This window comes from Heptranchias perlo, chromosome 37 (assembly GCF_035084215.1).
Source record: "Heptranchias perlo isolate sHepPer1 chromosome 37, sHepPer1.hap1, whole genome shotgun sequence".
Lineage (NCBI taxonomy): Eukaryota > Metazoa > Chordata > Chondrichthyes > Hexanchiformes > Hexanchidae > Heptranchias > Heptranchias perlo.
Genome location: NC_090361.1, coordinates 12,309,901 through 12,322,499, shown reverse-complemented (window position 1 = coordinate 12,322,499; position 12,599 = coordinate 12,309,901). Strand labels below are relative to the sequence as shown.

General features: G+C 44.8%; 1 protein-coding gene across 1 annotated transcript in view; it reads right to left on the bottom strand.

Annotated features, from left to right (window-relative positions):
• LOC137304250 (adhesion G protein-coupled receptor E5-like) overlaps window positions 1–12,599 on the bottom strand; it is a 59,429-nt gene that overhangs the window by 34,215 nt on the left and 12,615 nt on the right. Inside the window, exons 2-4 of the mRNA XM_067972804.1 lie at window positions 10,901–10,963; window positions 4,537–4,718; window positions 1,158–1,325 (exon numbers count right to left, since the gene is read on the bottom strand). Of these exons, the coding sequence (XP_067828905.1) occupies window positions 1,158–1,325; window positions 4,537–4,718; window positions 10,901–10,963 (413 nt within the window). The remainder of the gene's footprint in view (window positions 1–1,157; window positions 1,326–4,536; window positions 4,719–10,900; window positions 10,964–12,599) is intronic.

Below are 12,599 nucleotides of genomic sequence, written 5' to 3'. Positions count from 1 at the left end.
CTTTCATATATTTCGTTGTACTGTCGTACAGAATTTACAGATCTGTAGCATTTGTTAAAAATCCACAGCAGCTAACAAATGAGGTGAGAATGAGGGATCAGATGGTGACGGTTATTTTTTAATGACACAAGGGACCCCAAACTGCAGTCCATTCTCACTGATTCCTCTTGTACAAATATACATTGCAGAATCCCTCACTGCTCAGCTCAATGCAATGCCTTTCGGAATACAACTAGCAGCACACGGACATCAAGGGCTTGTAATGTTTCTGCTGTTGCCATTTACACCACCTCTGGACTCATCTTTTGTTTCTTTACTTGTCCCATTGCCACCCCCTTTTGTCATTTGATCACTCCTGCCCTCCACCCTATCACAAACCTTCCCTTTTGTCCTCCAGCACTCCAACCCCCTGCTCTCCTCCCTCCCTCTCCCCTTTTCCCTGGCTCTGCACTTGCTTGTAAGCTGTTAAGTCTCTGACTTCTTCCAGTTGTGACGAAAGGTCATCGAGCTGAAACATTGACTCTGTTTCTCTCTCCCCGCAGATGCTGCCTGAACCTGCTGGGTGTTTTCCAGCTGTTTCTTACTCTGCTGTCACCATACTGTGCATTATGTTCAGTCGGACACCAGCATCTGTACTACTACAACAACAACCAGCATTGCTATCATGCCTTTAACAGAGTATATTTCCAAGGAGTCTCACAGAGGAGAAGATGGAAGCAGATCAGTAGAGCAACAGGCAGGAGAGATGATCGAAAGCATGGTCAAAAAGAAAGGTATCAAGGAACTTTGCAAAGGCAGGGCGAACAATAGTGAGGTGGACAGGGTTAGGGAGGGAATTCCTTATCATTTTACTTGGCAAGTTGTCATGCACTGCCTGAAAGGGTGGTGGAAGCAGATTTAATAGTAACTTTCAAAAGGAAATTGGATAGATACTCGAAAGGAAGAAAAATTGCAGGGCTATGGGAAAAGAACGGGGGAGCGGGACGAACTGGATAGCTCTGTCAAAGAGCCAGCACAGGCACAATGGACCAAATGGCCTCTTTCTGTGCTGTATGATTCCATGAAAACAGGTGAATTAGATCAATATCGCAAGCAAACCCTCTTCCCAACAATCCCTCCCCACCCCGACCGCGTCCACAATGAAACTCTGACATTACCTCAATCCCTTTTATCCTTTTCAGTACGGTGAATGAGGAGAGTTGTGTACAGTTACAGCCAATGACACTGGTGTTGATGAATAGCAGATCACAGCCATCTGAAGACCAGACTCCGACTTCATCTTTCTCATGCCAATGAACACAAACGACGTCTTCTTTCGCCAAACTCTGTTCAAAATAGAATACATAAAAAGCAGGGAAATGCTTCGGCTGAATTTGATAGTTTGTTGGTGAAAGTGTATTGGAGGCAAAATCCTGGAATCATTAAAACAAAACAATTGGATGCTGCGTTGGTGGGGACTGTAGGGTCTATCCGGAGGGATGAATGAAGATGGGCAGAATGGCCTTGCCCGGCTATAATTATCTCTTGAGCTTGAGAAATCCATGCCTCGTAAATGTGTACAAAGTGTCAGCTTGGCTCAATGATGGTACTCTCAGATGGTTATGGGTTCAAACCCCACTAAAGGGCTTGAGCACGTAATCTAAGACTTTGGTGCAGAACTCCCCAGCTCTACTTCAAATAGTGCCATGGGATCTTTTACATCCACTTGAGAGGGCAGAAGGCTGCCTCAGATTGACATCTCATCCGAAAGACGGCACCTCTGACAGCGGAGCACTCTGTCAGTACTGCACTGAAGCGTCAGCCTAGATTTTGGCTCAGGCGGGAGTGCTACCACTGAGTCGCGGATAGGAGAAATTGGGGGTGAGATTGGTTTTTAAACTGAGGGCTATGAGAGAACAACGACCTGAAGGTGAATCCTGGCAGGGGGCTGGAGTGGCGATGGGGGGGCCAGGGTGGGTGAGGTGATCGGGATACTGTGGAGTCAGGGGAGAGCACTCCTGCTCCACTCCACACTGCCCAATTTGGCAGAGAGGTCCCAAAACAGGCTAGTCCCCTCGTTGACATATGTCAGGGGCCTCACGCCTGATTTAGGCGGCTGCCAGGGACACCTGAAAAACCATCCAACCCAATTTTGGGATCGGGCGTCTTTGGGAGCGCAAAGGGGGTTTGTTACCAATATTGTTCCTCGTGGTGCCCATTGTACCCCCATGGAACGGGTGCAATAAGGTCAAATTTCTTCCCCATTATTTTTACCTTTGGAAGGCAGAATTACAGCAGGCACCAAATGGGGGAAATAGTCTGGGCCCCATTAAGTGAATCCCAGACTTTTCTCACGTGAACCCCTTCAGTAAAGTCCATCATTATAAGGAGTGCATCTGACCAGTGATATCCCAAGCCGCCGTATACTTTGTTGTTGGGGGGCAGGCAAATCACAAGCCATTGAACGCAGAAGCAATAAACTCCAGCCCAGCCATCTTGCCCTACTTAAACATGAGAAGATGTGGTGTAAAACTCACAGTTTGGTTCATAACAAACCTCCTGGCCCCCTTCTATCTTCAGTCCAGTTGTTTGTCTTCGCATGTGATAAGGTCCATCCTCAGAGTTGTTTTTCAGAAGCTGCTATCCTAATGCCGCTAGTTTACTAGGTTAGCCTGTACTTATAGAATCATAGAATCTTACAGCACAGAAGGAGGTCATTCGGTCCATCGTGCCTGTGCTGGCTCTTTGAAAGAGCTATCCAATTGGTTCCACTCCCCTGCTCTATCCCTATAGCCTTGCAATCTTCTCCCCTTCTAGTATTTATCCATACAATCATAGAGTCATAGAAAGTAACAGCACAGAAGGAGGCCATTCGGCCCATTATGTCTGTGCCAGATGAAAAAGAACTATCCAGTTTAATCCCACTTCCCAGCACTTGGTCCGTAGCCCTGTAGGTTACGGCACTTCAAGTGTACACCTAAGCATGAGTTGAGGGTTTCTGCCTCTACCACCCTTTCAGGCAGTGAGTTCCAGACCCCCACCACCCTCTGGGTGAAAAAATTTCTCCTCAGCTCCCCTCTAATCCTTCTACCAAATACTTTGAATCTATGCCCCCGGTCACTGACCCCTCTATTAAGGGAAATAGGTCCTCCCTATCCACTCTATCTAGTCCCGTCATAATTTTATATACCTCAATTAAATCTCCCCTCAGCCTCCTTTGTTCCAAAGAAAACAATCCCAGCCTAGCCAATCTTTTCTCATAACTAAAATTCTCCAGTCCTGGCAACATCCTCGTAGATCTCCTCTGTACCCTCTCTAGTGCAATCACGTCTTTCCTGTAATGTGGTGACCAGAACTGTACGCAGTACTCAAGCTGTGGCATAACCAATGTTTTATACAGTTCTAGCATAAACTCCCTGCTCTTATATTCTGTACCTCGGCTAATAAAGAAAAGTATCCTGTATGCCCTTTTTAACCACCTTATCTACCTGTCCTGCTACCTTCAGGGATCTGTGGACATACACTCCAAGGTCCCTCACTTCCTCTACACCTCTCAGTATCCTTTCATTTATTGTGTACTCCCTTGCCTTGTTTGCCCTCCCCAAATGCATTACCTCACACTTCTCCGGATTGAATTCCATTTGCCACTTTTCATGCCCACCTGACCAGTCCATTGATATCTTCCTGCAGTCTACAGCTTTCTTCCACACTATCAACAACACGACCAATTTTTGTACCATCTGCAAACTTCTTAATCAAGCACCCCACATTCAAGTCCAAGTCATTAATATATACCACAAAAAGCCAGGGACCTAGTACTGAGCCTTGCAGAACCCCACTGGAAACAGCCTTCCAGTCGCAAAAACACCCGTCAACCGTTATCCTTTGCTTCCTGCCACTGAGCCAATTGTGGATCCAATGAGCCACTTTCCCTTGGATCCCATGGGCTTTTATTTTTTTGACCAGTCTGCCATGTGGGATCTTGTCAAAAGCCTTGCTAAAATCCATGTAACTCATCCATCAAACTACATCCAATTATTTTTTGAAAGTTACTTTTGAATCTGCTTTGACCGCCCTATCAGACAATGTGTTCCAGATCATAATAAATCGCTGCGTAAAATAAATTCTCCTCATCTCCCCCCTGGCTCTTTTGACGATTACCTTAAATCTGTGTCCTCTGCTTACCGAACCTTCTGCTGGTGGAAACAGTTTCTCCTTATTTAACTCTATCAAAACGCTTCATAATTTTGAATGCCTCTATTAAATCTCCCTGTAACCTTCTCTGCTCTAAGGAGAGCAATCCCAGCTTCTCCAATCTCTCCACGTAACTGAAGTCCCTCATCCCTAGTACCGTTCTAATTAATCTCCATGGTCTTGACATCCTTCCTAAAGTGCGGTGCCCAGAATTGGACGCAATACTCCAGCTCAGGCCTAACCAGGGTTTTATAAAGGTTTATTCATGAGATCAAATGTGAGTTGCACCAGTGAAAATCTGCCTGCATCTCTTTACCAAACTAGCAACAATCCCTTTTTAGGGAGACAGAAAACTTCACAAACCTGATCGTTGGGGAAAGTCAAGGTGATTGGTGAAAAAGTGCCACAATTCAATCTATTGCTCCATAAGACTGTCACTATGTTGCTGGCCAACTTCAGGTTAATAACTGTGTCGTTTAAAGAATACTGTATGTGCACAAACTCCCCCAGTCGGTGGTAAGCGATGAAGACAAGACTATTGTTATCTGCACACAGAAAGGGTTTCCAACATTATTAACAGGCAATTGACCTCCATTACACTTTATGAGGTAAAGTTTCATCTTCCATAGTCCTAGTGCAAGAGTTTTGCACTTAATCAGGAATTCTGGGACACTGAAGACAGAAAGTCACCCCCATGTTTTTTGGCAAATTGGTTTGTCCCAATATCCGATTCTAACTTCTGGACAGCTCTGGAAATGTCAGATGGTGAGAACAAGAAGCATGTGCCTCAATAGGAACATAGGAACAGGTGTAGACCATTCAGCCCCTCGAGCCTGTTCCGCCATTCAATTAGATCATGGCTGATCTGTATCTTAACTCCACCTGCCTGCCTTGGTTCCGTAACCATTAATACCCTTGCCTAACAAGAATCTATCAATCTCAGTTCTGAAATTTTCAATTGGCCCTCAGCCTCAACAGCTTTCTGGAGGAGAGAGTTCCAGATTTCCACTCCCCTTTGTGTGAAGAAGTGCTTCCTGACATCACCCCTGAACGGCCTAGCTCTAATTTTAAGGTTATGCCCCCTTGTTCTGGACTTGCCCCGTCAGAGGAAATAGTTTCTCTCTATCTACCCTATCAAATCCTTTAATTATCTTAAACACCTCAATTAGATCACCCCTTAATCTTCTATATTCAAGGGAATACAAGGCTGGTCCTCATAATTTAACCCTTTTAGGTTCTGGTGAATCTGTGCTACACCCCCTCCAAAGCCAATATATCCTTCCCGAGGTGCGGTGCCCAGAACTGAACATAGTGCTCCAGATGGGGTCTAAGCCGAGCTGTGTACAGCTGTAACATAACTTCCATCTCTTTGTATCCCAGCCCCCTTCGAGATAAAGGCCAACATTCCATTAGCCTCCTGCTGCAGAGGCTGAATAGATGCATAACCTGGCCAATTGCAAGTTTTCCCAGGATTGGTTGCCTCCAATTCAACAGTGAAGCCAAGCCTACAGCCCTGGCGCAGAAGTTAATCAGTGGAGTTGCACTGGGGACCATGAAGCTCCTCCCAGCATTGACACCACCACCGCTGCCTGGAGATTTGGAGCGATAAGATGGCAGACGATCGACATTCCTTCTTAAAACCATCAACGAATATTTTTGTATATTTTTCCAGAGTACTTCGGACAAAGAAACAAACCCGTTCCACAGATTCCTTCACCCTTTGACGAGATGGTTGCCATTCCTTTAATAACCTAGCTGGTATGGTCCTAAGCCACACAGACTAGAAGGTCCCCCAAGTTCGATTCCTGGCCCGTGATGAGGCAGCTTCACTCAGCTGGGAAGCCACTCAGGAGTCACTGCCATTTCCCTCTGTTTCCAGCTCCTAATTGCTACCCTCTGCCAAAGACTGTGAGGGTAATATTGACTTTGCACCGCCTGAAAGGGCAGTGGAAGCAGATTCAATAGTAACTTTCAAAAGGGAATTGGATAAATACTCGAAAAGGAAAGATTTGCAGGGTTATGGGGAAAGAGCGGGGGAGTGGGACTAATTGGATAGCTCTTCCAAAGAGCCGGCACAGGCACGATGGGCCAAATGGCCTCCGTCTGTGCTGTATGATTCTATGATTACAAGCTAAAAAGGGACTGAAAGGAATGGATCTGAATTTCCAGACTGAGTGAAGTCATAGGTTAGAAGGTGGCCTTTCACCCCTGGGACTTGGGCTCAATAGGATGAAACCTTACTTTGTCTACTGGCTCTGAGCATCACATGAACTTAGGCATCTCAATCCAGGCCGCAAAGGGCAGGGGCCAGCTGGCAATAAATTTTGTGCAGGGGGACCGCAGATTAACTGAGGGCGTAAAATGGAAAAGCGCCACTGAATGGGGCATTCTTCTGACGTTTGGACTGAGGCAAGTTGTGCAGACAGAATAGAGGGAGCTTTACTCAGCAACAAACCTGACCTGGAGCTGCTGACGGCTGAAATGGAAAGTTTGTGCAGCAATAAAAAAATCCCTCGCCCTGAGAGAGCACAGACTTCACATGCAAAAAATAATTAGTTGTTAAAAAATATTTTTGCTTTGCAAAGTATCACTGAGGAAGTTCAGAGCCATGTTTACCATTTATGGTGTCATCTTCAATTCGAGTCCAACTGACTTCCAGGCTGTTATTGGACGTGGATAAATTTGCCGCTTTACTTTCTGGACTCGTTGGGATAGACTGAATATCAATATCTATGAAATAGAATGGTCAGAGGGCATTGTGTCCGTTACAGTAAAGCAACAGTGTCTGTGACACACACACACACACTCACACTCACACACACTCATCTGCCATTGCACATTTCACACATCACAAGAAATGCAACGTGACAGATCTTTGACATTTTATTAAAAGACCATCGATGAATATTTTTATATCTTTTTCTTTCCAAGAGAGTACTTTGAAGGAAAAGTTACAGCATTCCCCATTGATATCACTGTACCAAGTGTCACAATTGTGGCACACCCAATGATTTTAATATATGTTTTTATTTTGCTTCTGTATATTATTTACTATGTAAATAAATCTGACTCTTTAGTTTTAGCCTGTATACATTGGCCTGCTGATATGTTATCTTCTGCTTCCGAAGAGTGTGGTGGGCATTCCATGTGTTCTCCAGAGGGTGATATACCAAGATTAGGGGTTAATTGTTAAACATAGCCAAGCCTACTCATACACAGTAGCAAATAAAGATATGAGTTCTGGTTGATAAAGTCAACTTATGGAAACTATAGACTAGCTATGAACAGAAGAACAAATGTTGGGAAAAGCTCGACCTTTAGCAAACATAAATATTGTGGCTCTATTTTTTTTTACCAAGGTGGGGGCCGCTTCTTGAAAAGAAAGTCCTCCCCCGTGAAAGTCCTCCTCTTGAATAATTAGCGCCAGGCTTTGGGTGCTCAAGAGTTCATTTTACGAATCTACAGTGGGGTGCTTTGAGGAATTTACGTCGAGTTACATCTAAACTACTGCCCAGAAACAGGCCATTCGGCCCAACTGGCCTATGCCGACATTTATGCTCCACACGAGCCTCCTCTGTCCCTATTTCATTCAACCCTATCAGGATTCCTTTCTCCCTCATGTGCTTATCTAGCTTCCCCTTAAATGTATCTATTTTATTCGCCTCAACTACTCCTCGTGGTAGTGAGTTCCACATTCTTACCACTCTCTGGGTAAAGAAGTTTCTCCTGAATTCCCTATTGGATTTACTGGTGACTATTTCATATTGATGACCTCTAGTTTTGGACTCCCCCCCCCCACAATTGGAACATTACTTTAAAGACCTCGATCAGGTCACCCCTCAGCCTTCTCTTTTCTGGAGAAAGGAGCCCCAGCCTGTTCAGGCTTTCCGGATAATAATATCCTCTCAGTCCTCTCAATTTAGGCACGTGCTGCTATCATTGGTCGGACAATAGTGGGCAGCTCATGTTCAAATTTTAATTCCGTGCTTCGAGTGAATAAAGATTCCTGTAATGTCTCCTCACGACACATGAGCTTCCCCCCTTTTGTATAAAAGAGGAAGAAGGAGATTAGAATTCTGTGGCATCAGTAGACTTTTACTTCATTGAACCTGATATTGACTTGGAGTTGGTTCTAATACATATTTGGGTATAAGATTGTTTATTAAATGAATGTCACATCAGTACGTAATAGCACAATGTCAGATAATAAGGGCATTTTACCTTTCCAGCTGAAAAAATGGTCAACAGAATTCATGACCCACATGGAGGTAATTATTTGTCCAGTTAGATTGAGCGAATTCCATTTCACTATTACATTTACCTGTAAATGGTGAGCAAAGTTAATATTGTTTTGTTACCACAGAAGGATGTATTAGGCAAAATTCTTTTAGATTTGAAACCGTCTGTATCTCCCTTTAAAACTGGTAAGCTTTCTTGGTATCTCACCATGATAATCTGGAAAGTTCCTCTCCGACCCCTTTAGGTGACCGTCACTAGTCCAGCTGACCACTCTGGCCCTGATCATTGTCATGCAGTACCCACCTTTTGTACAAGGCGATCTCCGCCCCAGCCAAAAACAAGTCCAGCTCTCGCTTGAAGGAATTCAGCGAATTGGCATCCACTGCACGAGTTGGCAGCCTGTTCCAGAGGTTCACTATTCTCTGGGCAAAGAACCATCTCCTGACATCTAACCTAGTTCTGGTCTTCCATAACTTGTGAGCTCTGCTCCTCCCTAACCCTTTGTAGTTGAAGAAATATGACAATGCAACAAATAGCAAGGGAGCTAATCTCTTAAAAACTTGTGTGGAATAAATTCTGCCATGGAAGAGATCCTGGGAACTGTTCTGTGACTCTGCACTCCCAACGGGGAACTACGGTCGATGGCAGTGTGGATGGAGAATTGGGCGTTGGCTAGGAGAAGGGAAAATGGAATTATTGAAGACAGGATAATGGCAGGAAGAGAATAATAATAAGGAAAATTAGAGACAGGCAGTGGAGGAGAGGGCCACAGAAGGAACAAGAAAAAGTTTAAGAAAAGAGAAAAGGAGAGAATGGAAGTGAATGGGACCTTAATTCACAGGAGGGAATCATTGGGTTTCTATAACTATCGAACGAGTCCTCCTGTAATGTGTATGAGTGTGGATGTCAGGATCGGTCTATAAGGACTGGGAAGGGCCGATGTTCATCTCCCTACTCTGTGTTTAGTTAGCTGATCTGCAGGCGCTCTGCTATTTGCCTCAGTGCCTCCTACATTTGGAGGGAAACATTGGATCTTTTGCCATTGAATGACTCTTCCTGGAACATGTGGGTGTCGACAGAGGTCAGGCTCGAGCTGGGCTATCGTATCTCTGGCAATTGAACAGCCCACGGACACTTCCTACCTGGATTCATGTGTGAAGAGTGACCACTCAAGCAAAGTGCCCAAGGCTCCTGTCGTGCCCATGGAATCAAATTCCAACGGAGAGTCAATGGCCCAACAATTCGGGCGTGCCCATTTTTTGTGTGCGTGGGGTGTGGGGGGGGGGGGCACGCAGCGTATGTTCCCTGCATCTGAATGGTGCGGCCCAAGGCTCCCCCGATATTTCAATGGAGGCAGCGAGGATATGAGAGGCCACCAGTGAAGAGAAGTGCAAGATCAGGCCGCTGATCCGCGGGTTCGGGGGTCGAGGTCAGGATCAGGGCCTGGGTTAGGGGTCAGGGCCAGCTGCCAGAGGCGGGTCTGGGAATCGCAAGGCCGGGGATCATGGAGGCCAGGCATCGGGGCGGGGGGGGGGTGGGGGGGCAGGGGACCAGAGGGTCAGTTCAGGGAGTGCCGGAGATCGATCGGGAGGAGCACTCCTGCTCTCCCGGCTCCACATTCAGGTAAGTTACTTAACTTCATGGTTGGGCCTGGCAGGCGATAACCTAGGCCCGGTGCCGGTTGTCTCAAGGCAAACCAATCTTGGAGATGGGGCCTCATGCAGGCATTAGGCCCCTTATTTGCATGTGCCTCAGGCGTGGGTAAAGGAAGCATTCTTTTTGTCCTCACACAATATGGTGGGAGGCGCACTTCTGCCCGGAAATGTGTGCACACTTCCTGCCCGCCATATTGGGGCCTTAGTAGTCCAAGAAGTGCCTAAAGAATTTGTGCTAAGTGCAACATCTCCAAGAGAGTACGGGAGTAATGCTGGTTGGGAATAGGAACTAAATGAGGGCAGATTGTTATAGCTGGTGGCCTTGCAAATAGAATAGAAGCAGAAAATGAATTCATCACAAATTGACTGTGACAATCGAGCCCAATTGTGTGGGATAAAGGGATACACCATTAAGGCTGTTAAGACTTACGGTTGGTCGTTTATCCTCGTGCATTGAAGTCAAGATCATCCCTTGAACAGAAATAGAATCAGTTTGAGATTGCAGCACTCCCCTTCACATTGGATTTGTCAGATATTCACCATCCATTAAAGATTCAAGGACTATTCAGAGATACATTCTAAAAAGTATATACAATAAAATTGACTTTACAATATTAAGCACTAATCCTCAACCTCGCTACGCAGAGCACCTTAATGATGGCCAAGCACTTTGATCTTCTAGATGTCTAAATGCAATGCCAATTTTAATGGAACAATCTTTGTTAAACTAAGATATTTTAAGAAGGAATAATAACAGAAAATGCTCAGCAGGTCATTTGATTATGGAACTTGCTTAAAGGTAAATATATATTTCTTAAAACATCATGACTCACCTGGGCAGTTGCTGCTTTGGGCTGTAAATGCAAACAGATCCCAGACATTGTAGCAAAACGTCACTGAAGGGAAAGGAAGGCAGCGTTAGCTTATTAAACAGATGTAATTTGTATATATTTTCAGTTGTTTTCATTTCTGATTCCTCCCCCCTCGCCTTTTTGTCTCCTAATTTTCTACTCCCCCTTCCTCCCTGCTAGACGTACAATTCCACAAGTGCTGGACACTCCCTGATACCCTCGTCCATTCTTCATATGTGAGTGTCAGCAGGCTATTCGACCATGGGACATCGCGGCTACACCCAACTTTGCCCTCAGCAATTTGTCTTGGAGGGTAGTACAAGGCGGACGGTATAGTCTCCGTTACATCCAATATTCAATTCCATTGCCTACGGCCCATGCGATCCCACCTGCTTTGCGCCGCCCCTCCAGGGAGAATTTCTACCCTGCCAACTTTCCAGCAGGAGTCACTGAATATTGTTTAGGCTTGGAAACCTTGGCTGCGACCCAACTTCGCTTCAGCTGCGATCAGCTAACTCAATGCACTCCGGAGATCAAACCCAAGGCCTTCCAGTCTGCCTGGCTCAGTGGGTAGCACTCTTGCCCCTGAGTCAGAATGGCTGTGGGTTCAAGTCCCACTCCAGTCACATGCAGACATAATGGACAACTTTGATCAGAGTAGGTCAGGCGGGGGCAAACACTGGCAAAGGGTTCCAAAGTGAGAGAGAAGTGATAAAACTAGGAGTAAAAAAGAAAGACTTGCATTTATATAGCACCTTTCACAACCTCAGGACGTTCCAAAGTGCTTTACAGAAGAATCAATATGGGTGGAAATAAGAAATAACAAGGGGCAGAAAACACTGGTGGAAGCAGTTTATAGGGCCCCCTAACAGTAGCTATACTATTGGACATAGTATTAATCAAGAAGTAATAGGAGCTTGTAACAAAAGTAATGTAATAATTGTGGGCGGTTATAAACTGGACAAACCAAATTGGCAAAGGCAGTCTGGAGGACGATGAGTTCAAAGAATGTATTCGAGACAGTTTCCTAGAACAATACGTCATAGAACCAACCACGGAACACGCAAGTTTAGATCTTGTATTGTGTAATGAGACAGTGTTAATGAGTAATCTCACAGTAAAGGATCCTCTGGGGAAGAGTGATCATAATATGATTAAACTTCACATTGAATTTGACAGCAACATACTTAAGACGGAAATTAGAGTCTTAAACCTAAATCAAGGCAATTACATAGGTACGAGCGACAAGTTGGCTAAGATAGATTGGGAAATTAGATTAGAAGGTTTGACAGTAGATAAGCAATGACAAACATTTGAAGAAATATTTCAAAATTCTCAGCGGATATACATTCCATTGAGAAATAAAAACTCCACAGGAAAAGTGATTCATCTGTGGCTAACTAAAGAAGTTAAGGATAGTATTAGATTAAAAAAAGAGGCCTATAATGTTGTGAAGAAGAGTAGTAAGCCTGAGGATTGGGAGAGTTTTAGAAACCAGCGAAGGATGACCAAAAAATTGATAAAAAGGGAGAAAATAGAATATGAAAGTAAACTAGCAAGAAATATAAAAACGGATTGTAAGAGTTTCTACAAATGTTTCAAAAGGAAGAGAGTAGCAAAAGTAAATGTTGGTCCCTTAGAGGCTGAGACAGGAGAAATTATAATGGGGAATAAGGAAATG